The sequence below is a fragment of the Pezoporus occidentalis genome, unplaced genomic scaffold (assembly GCF_034315485.1).
Source record: "Pezoporus occidentalis ecotype Australia unplaced genomic scaffold, CSIRO_AGI_Poc_V1 ctg195, whole genome shotgun sequence".
Taxonomy (NCBI): domain Eukaryota; kingdom Metazoa; phylum Chordata; class Aves; order Psittaciformes; family Psittacidae; genus Pezoporus; species Pezoporus occidentalis.
Window position 1 is genome coordinate 791899 of NW_026913800.1, and position 18966 is coordinate 810864.

General features: G+C 37.7%; 1 protein-coding gene across 17 annotated transcripts in view; it reads right to left on the reverse strand.

Annotated features, from left to right (window-relative positions):
• Positions 1 to 274: 274 nt before the first annotated feature.
• The window catches only part of ZNF438 (zinc finger protein 438), a 51900-nt gene continuing 33208 nt past the window's right edge, over positions 275 to 18966 (reverse strand). For 11 of the 17 annotated variants that reach the window (XM_062617360.1, XM_062617355.1, XM_062617362.1 and 8 more), the window contains 2 exons: positions 4212 to 6075; positions 275 to 2557 (listed from right to left, as the gene is read on the reverse strand). In XM_062617360.1, the coding sequence (XP_062473344.1) occupies positions 1945 to 2557; positions 4212 to 6075 (2477 nt within the window). In that variant the 3' untranslated portion in view covers positions 275 to 1944. Of the gene's footprint in view, positions 2558 to 4211; positions 6076 to 10428; positions 10537 to 17590; positions 17791 to 18966 lie in introns of all 17 variants that reach the window. The other 6 variants (XM_062617351.1, XM_062617350.1, XM_062617352.1 and 3 more) reach the window with 3 other exon arrangements.

The following is an 18966-nucleotide window of genomic DNA, read 5'->3' on the forward strand; positions in this document are numbered from 1 at the left end:
TGTGTCAAGAATAAGAACAAGTAGTAATTTTAAAGTAGTTCAGCATACAAAAGTAGGATATGAAAGCAAAGAAACAACCACAAATAAATATTTATGGCAACAGATAGTAGGAAGTGCGTTCTGAATTTCCACAGGGATTCTTCCACCTTACTAAGCACCTGTGCAGTTCTATAAGCATTTTCCTTTTTTGCTTTCATTTTCCTTGGTTCCAGTCTTAAAGTTCATATCCAGGGCAAAACACCATACAAGAAGAAATTACATTCAACACTATTAGCTCATCAAAATTGCCTTTACTGTTTAGAAACAAAACACATACACAAACTATTGCAACAGCTTATGGAACCGCACTCAGAAATCCCAACATTCTAAGATCTCTTCTCATGTTCTCATCGCCACGATTTGCGCAAAACAGTGAGAGGTGAACCAGGACATTTTAGGGATGGCTCTTTTATCATTGCAATCCCTCAATTACAGTTTGACCACGAGGAAAAATGACTACAGTAGTACTGTCTTGACAGTATTGCTGTATTTTTCATTTTGCCCTCTGATGTCCTCTGACTTATGTTGAACAGTGGCATAGTGATTTCTTATGCTGTTTCCACCGTTGCGCCCAAAATAATTCAGAGGTACATAAGGCTTTAAATAACAGCAGTTTAAATACCAGTTTAAAACTAGACTCAAGGCTTCACTAATTGTCTCATCAAAGCTCTAGAACTCCATTTCCTCACAGCCTGAACTGCCTTGCCTCCCGGAGATGTGTTGAAATGGTCATTTACCATGCCTGCTCAGTAGCAGGGGGACACAGAATGCACTATTCCTGCACTGTGGGCTGCTACAGCTTTGCATCCTGGTAAGGTAACTGCTATCGGCTCCTGATACTGGAAGGTTAAGGTGCTGCATGCAGTTCCTCTGGTTGCAAATCTGGCAACACAAGTGAAAACCAACTCATTACCTGCACTATAGACTCAGAAGTGAAAGAACAATTTCCCTTTAAAGCACAGACTGGGTCAACTGCACAGGTACAAAAGCTACATGCCAAGAGTGCTAACGCAGAGAGCTAACAGTGTTGGCAACAGTAGTGCTGCTGTCACAGAAGGTATAAGGAATATGCTGAAAGTTCACCATGAAACATGCAGTCTATTGCAGAATGTGAAACTTCCCAGGACTAACCAACTCAGCCGACTATTTTTAAAACTTTTATTTTTTTCATAAAGCAGTCAAGCTTTGAGGGTTTCCTCTTCAGAGGTGACAACTAACTTATCTTCAACCCAAACAGCTACAGGCAAAGAAATACATGTAGATTTTTCACTTTAAAGTGAAATCCAAGAGATCTTTGCTATTACCAGGACAGAATATAACACCTAAAAGACTTGTCAATAACAAACCTGAAAGCAATGAACATGGCTGACGATACTAAAATCAAAACACATGAATAAAAAGCTTTTAAATTATAGATTATAAAGCTCTTGAATACTGGCTGCATGTAGGCACCTTCAAATGATCCAGAGAATTGCATGGAAATATTCACATATTTACCATAAAATCTGGAAGCACAGAAATTGCACTTCCAGTCTGATTTGTCATTTCATTCAAGACTGAGATTACTTTATATAAACTAATTTATTTCTGTGTGCATAGTATAATTTAACTGGAAAATATTTTTTCCTTGATGTTAACCATTAGTACCTAGTATGTGCTGCTGCTAAGTTCCTTAACCAAGAATTTTAAGTACAGTGCTTCACAAAAGGCTTGCAGTTACCCATCGGGAATGATCCTGGATAAATACATTTTTGATTTAACAAAATAAAGGTTAAAATCCCAACAAACCCACCAAACAAACCTCTCAAGTGATACATCTCTTGAATTAGTTTAGCAACACATCAAGAAACAGTCAACAGTTCGGTAAGGCAGTTGATGTTTTCCTTAGCATTGCAGAATTGAGCTTCAGTATCCACCACTGTTAGAAAGTTCAATAATTCCTTGTTTTGATAACAAACTAAAAATTGCCCATAAAGTGGAAGGGTCTTCACAGTTATGATGACTCTGCCAATGATTACAAAGATCCTCTTTTCTTCCAAATAACTGTTTGCATAAAATGCAGTTATAGCTCACTTTAGAAGAGATTTCTGCTTTTCTGGTAGGTGTACCAAAACCTACATTTTGCATCTCCTTGGCTGCTTCACCACTTCCTGACTGAGTCAGTTCACTTTTAGATGATACATCAACATTATTTTGATGGTGCAAGTAGATCTGTCTTTTCAGTTTTGGAAAAGTATAAACATCCTCCTCATGGGCACTGCATTTTGCTAAATGTCTTCTCTCATTGTGCTGTTTCCAGAAGTGGGTTGCATGTTTAATCAGTTCCCCCTTCACTCCTCTATTTCCTTGCAAAGCCCCTTCCTTTACTCTTCCCTGGATCTCTTGTCCATGAGAGCACAGTAAGTGAAACTTCATTTCACCAAAAGACTGCGCAATAAACTGGCATCGACCACATCTGACCTGTAATTTCACTTCTCCTGGGTTATGGAATAAGTCCTCAAAATTGCATTTATTTCCCCTGTTAAAAAAAAAAAAAAAGGAAATATGAGCTATTTCAGTATTAGCTATGCACAGAACAGGGATGGCAATTTCTGTCTTTGTAAGTTCCAAGAAGAGATGACATTCATGAAACATTCATTTAATTAAAACCAGGCACTGTGCTATAGCAATTAAATTATTTTGAGAAGAAAAAAAGGAGAAATAATGTAATAATAAGGGTGATTAGGAAAACACTGAAACCAAATGTTATTCAACACCGCTGAGTTTAAGAATTGTCTCCAAAATTAGCCTTGGTATAAATAATCTTTTAGCAACACCAAGTTTTTAATAAAAGGTTAAAAATGCTTTTTAAAGTTCCTGATTTAGCGAGGTCAATGCAAATACTTCTAATTCTGAGCTAGAAAAATGAAAATAAGTATTACCTGTAGCGTACTGCTAAGAGATCTAACGTGTTTACACTGAGTGATCTAAGGTCAGCTTAAGGCAAAACCACATGCTCCACCTCCTACTTCAAGATGGAAATAATGAAACTTGAAAGCTGCTTTTTTTTTTTTTCTTCCTAAAAGTCTGTAACACTTTAGTTTAAAAAGTCTGTTTTTAAAAGTTTAAATACCTAACTTACAACTGGACAGCCCCTCTCACTGATTTAGGACAACTATGCGGTACGAAGGAAGCAGCTACACACAGAGCTAGTAAATCCCTGGTTTAAGCTAAGCTAATCAAATTAAGGTCTCCACAGAAACCAACTCACAATGTCTATGAAAAGGACCACATTATACTGTGTGTTTCTACATATTCGACAGATTATCCAACGAGATAAGTAAACTGAATGATTCATTGTACAATGCTAGTAAGGCTGTAAGGAAAGCACTAGTATTTTGTAGGTTCAATATCTGAAAAATTGCTGATGCCCCACAAAGTGGAGCTATGCAAAGCAAAATGTCTAAAACTGAATGGTAGTGTCATAGTGAGGTATCAGGTTGAAGCCCTGAGCTTAATAAGGCATACCTTCATGAAAGTAAATGCACAATGGAACAAACAAAGAAGCCAACATTTACATTGTGTGAAGAAATTTCACCTCAAAATCATAAGGCAGAGATAAATGTTCTATTCATCTTAATATGGTAAATGTTAACTTTTCTACTTGGCTAAGTGATTGATAAAGCAGCAGTAATAAGCACAGAGCACAGGTTAGTTCACAGCATTCCAGGGAAGGAAATGGGATAATGTATTTAATATGATAAACAAACTACAAGATAATACTGAAATATGAATTGCTTTTCACTTGTTGCACTTGGTTCTCTCATCTTCTGGGGAAAACCCCAAAACTGGTAGGACACAGAAGAAAGCAAAGATAAACAGAAAAAGTGTTAGCTATGAGAAATCAACTGATCAAAATAGCTCAACTGGCAGTATATTGCATAGTACTAGAATATATGCAAAATTACTTTGGTTATTCATGAGTCAGTAATACTTCATAGTCAACAAATCAGCTAAAATATACCAGATGGTCTAATGGATTGAATAGATTTTGTAACAAAATATTTAAACCTTTAGGAATCTCACTGACTGGAGGAAAAAAGCAACAGTTTTCATAAGGGTGATATTTATGAATCTCGACTGGCAACTTGAAATCCTGTTTTCATTCACATTTAATTAGTGAAAATACTCACCTCTCTGTTGCTTCTTCCGCCTCTTTTATATTTGTGTCTCTCTTCTTCAAAGCATCTTGCAGCTGTTGCTCACTAGTAGAGGGCTCTGTGCTGATAACAACCCTGTGGACTTCTCTGAGGTGTCCAAAATACACTTTTGCATGGCCAAAAACTTTAGCACAGAATTCACAGCACACGAGCTTTTGGGGTTTGCCTTCATTGTGATGAAGTTTCATATGCGTACTCAGGCTTCCAGAATGAATATACGCTTTGCGGCAAATTCGACAGCTGTAGGGCCGTTTGTTTGTGTGGGTGTTCATATGGTCCTGAAGATGGTGTTTAAACTGGAAGATGTGGTTACAAACATGACATTTATGCAACTGCTTAGGTACGTCTGAACATGCATTTCTACTTAAATCACTTGATTTAGCTGATGTAGCATCACTATGCTTATAACTTATATGTTTTTTGGGAAGTGATCTATTTAAAAAAGTTCCTTGGTCTAAGCGGTCAGGAGATGGTGTCTCTACTGTTGCTGCAGAAGTCAGAGGTGCAAAAGTCTGCACAACTAACACTGGTTTTGGTCTAATACTACGGTATTTTTTCACTGCCTCTGCTTTTTTGCCATCGGGTGGCTGAAGATCAACTTTCGCCCTCTCTCTTCCTTCTTTAAACTTATTAATGATGCATTTCCTTCGCTTGGTCTGAAAAGCCAACAAATCATCTGGGGCTCTTCTTTTCCTGCCTCTTCTTTTAGAGGCTGCACTGTTCTTTTTTTTAAGACTGTCAACATCCACTTTATTGGATGGAGAGAAGGTATGTTCTCGAATGGTTTGTTTGGGGACTTGTGTAAATGACACAGCTAACCGCTTATCAGATGCTTTAGCAGGAACATGAAAGGTTTTTGCCAAAGCTGGTGTCTTTTCACATTCAGAACTTGGTGAAGGACCAGATGCATCTGTAACATTAGTATTCTCCTTAGATTTACAGAACACTGAATTTTTTACCCTTGAGTAAGGCAAAATAGGAAGTTTTCCTTTTGGTGCTGATGGAGTCATCTGTATTGTACTGCCAAAAAATGCTGGTGACAGGACAGCAACAGAATTTGCGGAATTTGTGGGTTTTTCCTTTAGTTTCTCAGATGTTATGAATGACTCTCTTGTGGTTTCAGATGCTCTCTTCACAGAGCGTAGACTTGTTTTCTTGGGATTAATTGTACTTGCCAGCTTGGATAGAGAGTCTTTAACTACAGATGGTCCAGAAACATTACTATTGGCACTTTCAGGTTTGTTCTCTAAAAGAGATCCAGATTCCACACAATTGCTTTTATTTACTAATGTGTCAACGGTAATTTCAGCTGAGTCACGGTCTGTTAGCATTGCTTGCTCAGTTGAATCTGAACTAGAATGAGTTTCAGGACAGTCTTCACTTAAAGCAGTCACGAGGGAAGCCTGTGATGAGATCGATGCTTTGGTAGGAACCTTGTTATGTGCACCCAAACCAGACATCTGTGCCATTTTTTTGTCACTCAGCATTTTATTTCTTACAGATTGGTACCTAGGGATAGGCAGCTTTGGGTTTTTAGAAGGGCCCACATTTGACTGCTGGACTTGCTGTGTTAGGCCAGGGGCAACGTATGGCAAGGCCAACAAGGAGAAAGTTCCCTCATGACCAGGCACCTGCATAAGAGCATAGTTTTGAGTTGGTACCACCAGTGGTTTAGAACCTGCAACTGAAATTGGTGGCTTTTGATCAGGCGAAGATGACTGAAGACAAGAAACCACTGAAGATGTTAAAATTTTTGGTACCAGTTTTGGAGCAATGGTCCTAAACTGATTTTTCTTCTGAAAACTTCGTATTATATCTGAAGGGGATTTGTGTTTATCTGTAATAACAACATAAGAAAGATGCAATATAATACAGTATTTCTTTTTAAAAAAAATACAGTATTGAAAATAAAACTACTTACAACAGATACTATTATACACAAATTTATTAAAAATAATTAGGTATTTAAATGACCACTAAATTAAGTTTAGAATTACACGTTTCATGGACAAGAATATTCCCTGAAGCAATGTGCTTGAATACAGATATGCAAAAACAAACCTCTTAATCTCATCTTAAATGAATGTTTCATTTAGTTTAGAAACTACATGGCATTTCAGAACAAATGCACTTAAAAGCCTCTTCTGCCCTGGAAAAGCTGACTAGCATGTTGGAAATACTCAGCTGGAAGGACAGGATTGAAATCCTATGATGCAGAACTTTTCTGAACACCCGTTCTGATTGTATCTCTCAACCAAAGTCAATGCGATCTTTTAGAGTTTCTGCAGAATTTAGAATTTGTGGGTTTTATCAGCAACAGACCAAAGCTTACCTGATAGAAGTGTTAAAAAAAATTACTGATATAAAACTTGCAAATAGTGTAATGAGAGAAGACGCACCACTGTTAAATACTCAATCACACACATTGCCTATGTGCCTTTAATACACAGGACTACTGTAGTTAAGTTATTCAAATATTTTCTTGAAAGATGCAATTTATCAAGGTTTTATCACGGTTCCTTCTTATTTCTGCTTGTATTGGTTAGTGTTGCAAACATTTTTAGTAAAGAAGAATGTGTGGATAATTAAATAAATATAAGGAAAACGGTAAAATGTGGAAGATAATCTGCACTGAGCAGCAGAGATGTATGCTGACCTTTTCAGGCACTCCATACAATAGGATTTGCTGTATAGCTCATTGTACCACTACCATTTCATATAACAGCCCCATTCAACTACTGGTGCTTCCAGTACTTAAAAAAATGGGATAGGTTTCCTGTGGGGAGGAAAAAAAAAAAAAAAAAAAGATTCCCAGCAATCTCAACCACAGAAAATTCAACTACAAAGATCCTAAGCAGGAAGGCAATTTGGGAAGGCAACAATGTAAGAAAAATTCATCTAGAGAGGAATCACGTTTGAATAGAACATGTAATAGTAAATGCTGGGACCTTCAAATATTGCAGTAAGATAATTCCATAGGGATTTTTCCATTCCTTACTATTTTAAAGCCTGGTATTACAAATGCCATACATGGTTATGGACTTATAGAGGTAAGTGTGATTTATTACCAATGCTGGAAACTCCAGTATGTTTATCTTAATCCTGGATGTTCTTCTCACACGTGACACACTTAGCAAAGTACACTGTAAGTTACAGAACCATCAAATTTCATGACCAAAACTTCTGGACTGATATATGCACATACTCATGGTATGCACATGTGCAGTAAATCCACTGCCTTCAGGACATGCCAGTTTCACTGAGCAATCACACATAAATTGTTTGGTTCATACATAGTTAGTCTGATGCTTCTCAAAACCCTCTGACCTACACAAGGTTAGAGAGTAATAACTATGTAGGGAATAAACCTTTGATCCATTTATTGCCATCTGTAGCATCAAACATGAAGTCTATTATGCATCTTCTTGATCCTCCAATTAAGTGAAACTACTGGGCACAACCATAACTTTCTTTCTGCTCAATGTCTGTAGAGATGTCCAGAATTTCTAGATACTCTGTGTGGACTGGACTACTAGATAAGGAAATTTTGTGTAGACTGGACTACTATATACGGAAATCCTGCACAAACAGAGAGATCCCTGGGGTAAGTCCAGACCTACAGAGTTTGTGCAGCCTGGAAAAAGCAGAAACATCCTAAATTTAAAGTTCTGTTTCCCTACAGTCCTTTTTACTCTCCAAAAGCAAAAAGCATATACTATTTCTCACTTAAGAACTTAATTTTTGACAATCTACAAGCACCAAATACATAGAAACCTTTGTTTTCAACTACAAAAATTGCTAGTAATACTCAGATTATTTTTTGTTTCCTGCCGGATATCCTCTTGCTGCTGCTTTTAATTTGCATAAACTTTTTAGGAAAACCAGCACTTCAGCAGACTGCTACCTGTGCTACTTTACACTTCAAGTTATAAGGCGCCTGCTCTCTACTAATGGCAACAAATTATTTGAGTTCAGGAAAAGACCGAAGTTTTGCTCCAGACACACTACCCTTACAAAAATGTAGAAATGGCAGCTAAAGCACCACAAAAGAAAGGTTAATTTGAGCGTAGAAGGCAGTATTTGTAGAAATTACACTTGACACTACCTTTAAAAGTAAGCATATGCGTCCCAAATATGCTGACTTGCCTACTGCAAAATTAGGCAATAAAATCACTTCTCTTTAACGAAAGAATCTCCACATATTTTCTCAGCATTCCACAAGAAAGTATCCTTCTAGAAGCCAAGACCTTCATAAATATCAACCACAAAATGCTCTTTGAAACAAGGTCCATTTAGACCAATATTCTTCTTATGCAGTTAACACAATACTAAGCATTGACAGAACTGCTTGAGAAGGGATTTTTACACAAACGCTCTTATTCCAGCAAGCGCAATTTTATCATAAATACATCTTCCAGGCAAGCTATGTTTGGAATCAGCCTTCAGTGAAGCTTTTTTTTTTCCTTGCCCCACCCCAATTTTATATTAGAATCTAGTGCAGAAATATTCATTGCAGTGCTTCTGGTAAGCAACAGATACTCATTTCCCTCTCATCCAACACAGCTGCTGTAGTTAAGCAGCTTAGCCAGTGTCTAAATATAGAGACGGGCTAGATGCAGACTAGCTGTCTGATGATCCTCCACACTCAGTTAAAATTTTGCTTATGGACTGGAAAAGCTAATTGGAAGAACTGGTGGAAGATTATGTAGCATCTTGCATGAAGAAAAAGCAGTCAGTCAATTCACAGACTGGAGGTCCTGCTGACCCTACCCAGAACGTGCAAGTATCATCAGTGACCCAAACTATTTTTTCCATTTATACTTGGCAAAAAGCTCCAACAATTTCCTTTGCACACAGAGATCGTTCCAGTAATTTCTGTTCACCACCCTGGCACTGAATGACTCGACTACGTTCTGGCTCCCTGGCTACAATAAGACCATTTGGAAACTTAATATGCACTTCTAGGGACATTCCACTTCTATTCCACACTTTCTGCCAAACTATTTCTGATTCAAAAGACTCATTCTGACTTGTCAGTTGTGACCTGAGGAAAAGCCTTCAATGCTTTTGGAATGAAGTCTTCCATCTAAGAAAGGGAATTTTCAGTTAAGGTAGGTTCTGCAATGGCATTTTTGAGGATGGCCCTTTGTTTTAGACAACTTTCTTTCTACACATCAGTCTACAGGTTCTTCACTAGAAGCCAAAAATTTTTACACTTCCTCTAAAATTTTTATTAAGAATAATGAAATTAACAAAACCTTAGATTTAATACCTAAATGGTGTGATGCCCATTTTTAACTTTCATGTTCTAAGTCTTTCAAATAGGCATAGAACTGGGGCAACAGGTAGACACTTTCATTAAGCACAATGTTAAATCAAATGCAGTTCAATTCATATACTTTAAAAGTCACTGTTAAAACATTAAGGGTTACCATGCTAGCACCTGCAATATCAAACCACTGAGAAACTTGCAGGATGTCATAAGCTCTTGTCTCACCCATTCTAAATAACCTTAAAATTGTATAGGACTGGATAGTGATACACAAATTAAAAAAAAATAAACAACAGTGCATCAAAGTCTTTGACAATAGTCATGCTGGGAAGAATCCTCTGGGGGAAACAAAGTCTTCCACAGGGCTCCTCTTCATTCATGGTTCCCCTTCCTTCCCAAGTTATTCACGTCTAGTCTACTCCAATCTGTCCTGCCTTCTCTTTGTACCTCCTTCAGTTTGTTCTCTATGTAATGCATGTAACATTGCTGAACTCAGACACTGTAGAAAACTTGAGAAGAAATTTAATTTTCCCCACTAATCTGGTCTATTTTGAATATTAGAATAAACCACTAATACACCAGAAACTATTGCGTAATAATGTTAATTTTTTTTTAATAATCCTTTTAGGACCACTTCACTTGCATAAGAATGTATTTAAATTGTTATGACTGGAGAAGTGACAGAAAATAACACAAACACAAAAAAGGATTATCTTGTTTTGAAGGGAAATGCAGAACACATATGAAAAAGAATAATGAAATATTTTATTCCATGGGTGTTTGTTGTCTTTTGCTGAATGTGAAAAGAAGAATATCTTTTCTATGGGAAAGAAGAAAATGCACAACTTTCTACCAGATTTTTTTCTGTCAATGATAGTTAATTATTCATTTTGCCAAATCTCCATACACACTAAATACCTGTGGATACTGTCTTTCCAGCACAAGTTTCTTGTTTTTTTTGCTGACCCAGCATACTTTGTTGGACACAATGTTTCACTGCAGGATTAGCATGCAAAAAAACACCACCTGCAAAAGTGCTTCAATCAGTTATAAATAGATCTCAGGACAAAAAAACACCCCAAACCACCCCCAAACCCAATGAAAACCAGAAAAAGACAGTATAAAATGACAACATAAAACATTAACTTCCAGTTACTGCATTAAGAAAGCTACTGCAACTTGCTTTTTGCCATTTTTCTTGCCTCAAAAAATATTTTAAATCTAACCTGTTACATGCCAAATGTAAGGTGATAGCTTAAGAATTGAGTAATGCTGGTTAATGTGGTAAACAGATGGGGTGCTTTAGCTTCAATGTCATGTAAGACAGTCAACTGCACCAAAAAAAGAGCTCAGAAAAATGAAGATTCAGTAGCTTTAGTAAGGTTTTTAACCAGGGGGGCTAAATAATATACTACTTTTCACTTCCTGTAATTTCACATAAAACACTGGAACCACAGATATTCTTGAAAATAGAGTATCTTCCTTCTCTATTCAAAATTGGGATTGCCACATACCTATGCAAAGTACAGCTGGTAGTAAAACTTACAAATCAGGAGTGCCAAACTCTGTATATTACAACAATTGATTTCCAAATGTTTCTATTTGTGCCTAATAATAACTGTTTGGGTGGAATGTCCTGGTCTGGCTTTTTGCCCCAGATAATCTTCTAAAATCAATTTCAACAGAAAATGCCAGCCATACCCAGGTATAAAAAAAAAAAAAAAGAAAAAACAAGAAAAGAAAAGAATCCAGTATGTGTGCCTTAGACAAAGACCTTGATATTCAACACAGCAATGTCTCTTTTGTCTGTGAAAAGCCGCGCAAATTTGGCAAAGTTGTAAGCTATTGGCATGTGTTCAATAGATACTTTAAGCAGCTAATTCTTCCAGTGCTTGCGATCTATTGAATGTGCTCCTGCTTCAGGCTGGGCTGGATTTTTCCTAAAACTACAGCTTAGGACCAAACACCCACATTGGAACAAGGAAATGGCCTCTCCTCTTCTAACTGCTAGGCTGACAGCATGGAAGAGGATATTAGGATTTACACAGGGCAAACAGGAAAAGGACAAGAGAACCAGAAATGAGACTTGGAAAGAGTTTAGGCCACAGAGTCAGGGTGGGCCATGGGAATGAAACACAGACTTTAGATGGGTAACAAACATTACTATTAAATGTATAAGAAGAAGCATTTAAACCACATGCATAACCTTGTGTCTTGCTTTTCACCACATGCATAACCTTGTATCTTGCATTTCTTACTTTTTAGTACTTTTTTTTTTTGAAGAATAATATGTTTACATGAGTCCTTTTGTGTGATTTAAAATTGATTAGAAAAATCACAAAATCATAGAATAGTTAGGGTTGGAAATGGACCTTAAGATCATCTAGTTCCACCCCTCCTGCTATGGGCAGGGACACCTCACACTAAACTGTGCCACCCAAGGCTCTGTCCAACCTGGTCTTGAACACTGCCAGGGATGGAGCATTCACAACCTCCCTGGGCAACCCATTCCAGTGCCTCACCACCCTTACAGTAAAGAACTTCTCCTTACATCCAATCTAAACTTCCCCTGTTTAAGTTTTAACCCGTTACCCCTTGTCCTGCCACTACAGTCCCTAATGAAGACTCCCTCTCCAGCACCCTTATAGGCCCCCTTTCAGACACTGGAAGGCTGCTATGAGGTCTCCATGCAGCCTTCTCCAGGATGAACAGCCCCAACTTTCTCAGCCTGTTTTCACACAGGAGGTGCTCAAGTCCCCTGATCATCCTCGTGGCCCTTCTCTGGACTTGTTCCAACAGTTCCATGTCCTTTTTATGTTGAGAACACCAGAACTGCACACAATACTCCAGGTGAGGTCTCACAAGACCAGAGTAGAGGGGCAGGATCACCTCCTTTGACCTGCTGGTCACGCTCCTTTTGATGCAGCCCAGGATATGGCTGGCTTTCTGGGCTGCAAGCGCACACTGCCAGCTCATGTTAAGTTTCTCGTTGACCAACACCACCAAGTCCTTCTTATATTCTTCTTATATTGCAACAAACAATATAAGTACTCTAATGTAAGACTGGAAAATCATAGGGCATCATTCACAAAAACACAGTGTACAAATACACTTTGAAAACATGCTCTGGTATACCACAGGAGGACAAAATTAAAATAGTTTACTAAAATTGTAAAGGGGAATATTAGACTTTTTAAAGCTACATATAATTAATTCTGATTTGAGTATCAATGTGATTTGCTAGTTGTGCAATAAGCGTTTTATCATTTAGAAAAGTCTTCTTTGAAGTCCATGCAAGTTTATTTTATGAGATTAAGATTATAGTGCATTTCAAGAAATTCTGTGAGCAGTGGGAGGCTTCCTGAATTCCTTGAATATTCTCCAAAAGACTTTTCTTAGCAGAAGAAAGCATTAAAACAGCAAAGTTATACAATTAAAATGGTGGGGGTTTATATTAACTGGACTCTATTAAAGCAGATGTTCAAACTTCAAATTTCTAGCAACATTTTTCAGTGTGGGAATAAGTTAAAACTATTTTTTGGCATAAACAGTCATTTTGGAGATATAACTCAAACAGTAATCCAAGATCATGGGCACACAGTTCATATTTAGGGAAGTTCTTCAGTTTCCGGTCCAATTCAGTCTTTTTTTCTCCCCTGAAACATCTTTATTGCACTATGAACCATATAGAGACATATGCCAAAGTTTATAGAGATCTACTTTTCAGAAAATTCATATCTAACACAACTTATATTAAAAAATATGTATATAAAAAAGAACAATCTCTATTGTTAAGTAATTCCACTTTCTCAATTTCCAGAATTGCTTTTGTCTGTTGTTTGAGAGTATACATACGAGCTGCTTCACTATCATGCTGCCATTGATGTTGACTTCTGTAAGGCCTTTGACATTGTCCCGCACAACATCCTTCTCTCTAAACTGGATACAGATTTGATAGATGGGCTGTTCGGTGGATAAGGAATTGACTGACTTATTGCAACCAGACAGTAGTGGTAAACAGCTTAATATCCAGATGGAAGTCAGTGACAAGTAGTGTCCCTCAGGGGTCCCTACTGGTACCACTACTGTTTAGTATCTTCATCAATGACACAGACGGTGGGACTGAGTGCACCCTTAGCTAATTTGCAGATGACACCAAGCTGAGTGGTGCAGTAGACACACCTGACGGACAGGATGCCATCCAGAGGGACCTGAACAAGTTTAAGAAGTGGGCCTGTATGAACATCAACAAGGCCAAGTGCAAGGTCCTACACGTGGCTGGGGCAGCCCTTGATATCAAACAGGCTAGGGGGACAAAGGGATTGAGAGCAGCCCTGCAGAGAAGGACCTGGGGGTACTGGTGGATGAACACCTCGACATGAGCCAACAATGTGCACCCAACAGTCCAGAAAGCCAACTGTATTCTGAACTGCATCAAAAGAAGGGAGGGAGGTGATTCTGCTGGTCAAAGAAGGTGATTCTGCCCCTCTACTCTGCTCTGCTGAGACCTCATCTGGAGCACTGCACGAAGTTCTGGAGTCCTCAGTACAACAAAGACATGGACCTGTTGGAGTGAGTCCAGACGAGGGCCACAAAAATAATCAGAGGGCTGGAGCACCTCTTCTATGAAAACAAGCTGAGGGTGTTGGGCTTGTTCAGCCTGCAGAGCAGGCTCCAGGGAGACCTTAATACTTTCAAAACTTAAGGGCCTTTCAATACTTAAAGGGAGCCTATAAGAAAAATGTGGGCAGACTTTTTAGCAAGGCCTGTAGCAATAGGTCAAGGCATAATGGTTTTAAACTCAAGTGAGGGTAGATTTGGACTAGATTTAAGGAAGAATTTTTTTATAATGTGGGTTGTGAAGCACTGGCACAGGTTGCTCAGAGAGGTGGAAGATGTCCTATCCCTGGAAACATTCAAAGCCAAGCTGGATGTGGTTCTGAGCAATCTGATCTAGTTGAAGATATTCCTGCTCATTGCAGAAAGGGTTGAACTAGATGACCTTTGAAGGTCCCTTCCAACACAAACCATTCTATGATTCTAATTAAGGTTTGTTTCTGCAATTAAGGCTTCTTTTTGCCAATACAATCTCACCAGCATCTAGGCTCTAGTGACTCTGTTCTCAGAGAAAAGTGTAACATAAAACAATAAGTATGCAAAAGCTGATCAAAAGTTAACAAATCAAGAAATCAATGCATTTTGATACTATATTATCAGCATTAGACCACAATAATAATCTAAGACATCATTTTGGATTTCTCACAGATTTAGATTTCACATACCACTATATTTTCCCAACACAAGTAACTTTTAAAATATGTATGAAATCCTGTTTCTATGGATAATAAATTAACAACAGCTTTGAGGTAACCTGAGTTTTTATATCAAATCTATTAGCCACATGTGGGTAAATCAATATTCAAAAGCAACATCTTACATAAAATATGGGCAACCAAGGCTTAATACAACCTCCTATAAAGAGAAGCCATTTTTGTGCTACTGTATAGAGGAAAAAAGTCTTGGAAGTCTTACCTAAAATTCAGCACATATATCTATATGAGAGATAAGAAGAACGTATATATGGAAGAGATTTTTAAACACTCTTCTGCAATGAATTTAAAATCTATTTATTAGCAGACCCACCTGTTCTCTTAACACCTCTCATGTGGCGTTCTGAACTTTAAAAGCTTCCCATTTTTTGAAGGCACGGCCTTTCAAGTTATGAGTTACTCATTTATATTAATGGTAACGTAATAAATTTTAAGCAGATCAAAATATTTTCACATCAAGCAATGAAAACTGACATAAAGAGAGCGACACATAAAGCATCTGTAATTTTTAATAACTTTTTTCACCTTTACAGTTGAAGAAATCACACAGATTTATGGCATGAAGAGAACTTAGGAATAAGGTTTATGCAGCTAAATCTTTGGGCTCAAGGTGCTGCTTGGCCTCTGCAACCACACAAATCACTACTGAAGATGAAAACATTGGTTCCTGTGTAAGCATGGAACTTCTGTCTGAGAGAGACTGTTAGATGCATCATCAAGGCCTGTGTTTCTGCTTCTATATGCCTCTACCAGCTTCAGCAATCAACCAAATCAATCAAATTTCAGGTGGGCATTATCTAGAAATGCTGCTGCTACAACAGGACTCAACTGAGTAGAATGAAAATTATTTTGGTATCACTACAAATCCAGTGGTTTATCTTTGTTGGTTTTGCCCAGTCACTCTGTTCCATAGAGGGTACCACCCCTGGAGATTTGTGAAGTGAGGCTTCAGTGCCACAGCCCCTTGGCGGAACAAATTGTTTAGAAAGTAGCTGATGGGAGGTGATGGAAGCACTGGTCATAAACTCATAATTCATAAACCTTCAATGGCATTACAGATACAAATTAGGTACTTTGGAAAGTGGGGATAAACAAAAAATTCAAATAAAAGGTTGCAATCAGAATTTTAAAAATGATTTTCTGGGAAAACAGCCAGTTGAAATTTCTTCTAGCAAGCTTCAAGTAAGATATGGACCTAAACAGTAATTCATTCACTGAAAAGTCAGTATCAATGTAAAGTCCTTTTTAAAAGGCCCATCAAGATCAAGTCAACCTGGACAAAATCATGATATGCCTAATATATGTGGTAATTAATATACTTTTTTTTCCTTAAGTGCAGGAAACAATAATTATCAAGTCTGCTAGAAAAACGAAGGCAGAATTCCTCAGAAACTATGCAGCACAAAAAGGTCAAGTAGAAACATTTTATGAAAAAATAATGAAATATTTTTTGACTAGACTCTTGCTCCCCCTTCAAACAAGCTAAGAATAGAATCCATCTTTGTCTTACTCAGAGTTTAACCCTCCTTCCTTCCCTCTATGGGACAGCAAACATTCACGTCTGATTGCAGTAAGGCAACTATGCCTCTTGCAAAATTTATTTTTTCAAATACTGATGCGCAAACAAAGCACAACAGAAGATCAAGCTTATTATTCCTTTTATAAAGTATTACATTTTGTGAAAATTAAAGCACTTCCTTAGAAGAGAGCCTGTGTGCAGGAGAAAACAGTTAATTCACCCCTTTGGCTCAATAGAGCAAATATATTTCGCTTAAGGCATTAAAAGCATCTGTATGGTAACTTCTGTGGTACAAACCTCAGAGAGTGTTCCCTCATTAAAGATGAACAGAGGATCAGAAGATTGTCAGTCTTGGCCTGGCCTGTTCTGAATCTTCCAGTATGAACTATACACAGGGTTTATCATTCCCCAAAGAAAGGGCCGGAACACAGAACAGATTGTTAACTTGGATGACAGTTGGAAAGTATTTTCCATAGGACTTTGTAAATAGCTCATTTTCTTTAAAAATTACCTAAGTGATCTAACTTTTGAACAGGGAAACTCTATCCAGGCATTTTATCTGCTCTAGGTGTCCCCCCTTTTTGTTCTTCATGACCCAAATTTCTTCAGAAAAAGACTTTACAGTTCTAGTTGAGCTATGCCAAACATCACCACCTGTAACCAATTCCACTACGGAGTAAAACAAAAATAAAGATTAGACGATCTCCTCAGTACTTCAACTAGATATGTATATTTTTTCAAAGACAGACACAGCTCTGTATAGCATAGGAAAACTAAAACATCTCCAGAAAGGCTACAGTCCTCACTAGGAAGATATTAGTCTTCAGAACATACAAAACTATTACCTGCTGCAGAACCTGAATACAGCTAGATCTTTCTGGCAGCAGGATGTAGCAGAAAACAATTTAAATTACAGTATCTGAATGGTTTTCCTCCCCCTGTGCATAATTGCAGTTATTTGCAATGCTTATTGGCATTGCTAAGCACACCCATACTAGCCACTGTCTTGTTTAAAGGCAGCACCAGTTCTCAAAAGAACGTACTGGATGTGCTGTAAAGGAATTGTTTGAATACATCGCTGCTAAGTGATAATGTATCACTAAACACTTGTAAAGGGCGCCAGCATGCGAGGGAATGAAAACAGGAATGCAGTCAACAGGAACGTAGGCCAAAGATGATATCCTTAACTTGCCATGTGCTGAACTATCAGTACATTTCTAATTAAACTCACGTGTATCTGGCTGTGCGGGCAGACAAAGGAGCCCCTTAGTGCAGAGTCCAGCAGGGGGAGTCGGGCGGCCGTCACCGTTGCCTCTGGCCACCACCGGAGCCAGGCAAGCCTTACTGGGGCCGGGAAGGCTGCACAGGGCACTTTCTGTTCCTTCATGTAAGTGCCAGCTCAGTTTAGATCTGCCACTCACGTCAATTACCCTACAGTAATTTCCAAACAACAGAAAAGCTAAACTATTTGTCTAATAACTTTGGAATGCTAAATACAGTTTCTATTGAAAAATCCCCAAAGTCACGAAATCTTCTACAGCGCCACGCACAGCCTTTAGAGTTATGTTATTATTCAAAATTATTCTAATTTTGCCAACTTTTCAGTCTATTCAATGTTTTGTATGAACTTGAGAACATACTGAAGCAAAGCAGTTGAAACTTCCTGTTAAAAGTAATCACTTTTATTAAACTAGTTAGTATCTTCTGTAGCGGCAGTACAATTTTTGTATGAGAGAGTTAAAAATAAAAAAAAAACAAACCTTCACAGATTTTGTGTTAATCTAGCTAATGTCAAAAAACCCACATCTATGTTACTAAAAACATCAGTATTTATAACAGATGTTCTTCTTTTGGTAGACATCTGAAAATGAAGCACTGTTACCAGCATATTTTCCTATCCCAAGCAATACCCTGAAATCTTTGTCAAACTTTCTCACTTTCATCATTGCTCAGCTCATCACACAAACCATCTGCATAAACAAAGATGTAAGCATCTGCTGTATGGCAAATGGTCTCAAGGGCAGATGTTTTTATCCTTGCATTCATGTCACTGGCTTGGATACATTATTTGAACAGATGTACACAATCTGAAAGTGTCGTGTCCTACAGCGAAATGTCTCCAACTGCTTTCTATCAAAGTACATAAATGCTATTTGCACCTGCATTTATGTTAATGATATAAAGGCAGCAGGGGTTCCAGCAAAGTGAGAGCTGATTCTAAGAAACACATTTACACAGCTAATGAAGTTTGAGATCTCCCAGCACCAAATGACCCTACTAACATGGACACAAAATGTACTAAACTATACAATGACTTTTTAAAAACTACATGATTTTGTAAAAAAAAAATAAAATAAATACACTCAAAACCATGATTTCAGGCTGTGAGCTACTTTTCCAATGTATATTTTAAAGACAAAAAGGTATTAAATAAATTCCTGGGTAAACCAGGACAGCCTTGTATTTTGCATAACAACTGTATAAGATGTATAATTCTTTCATGTTAGAGTGACTTAACAAAAACGTTTTATAAATCTGACAATGCCAAAAGTGTTTCAGTTCTTTAAGGCATGCTGATATTTTATGTCATCATGGAGCACTGTAAAA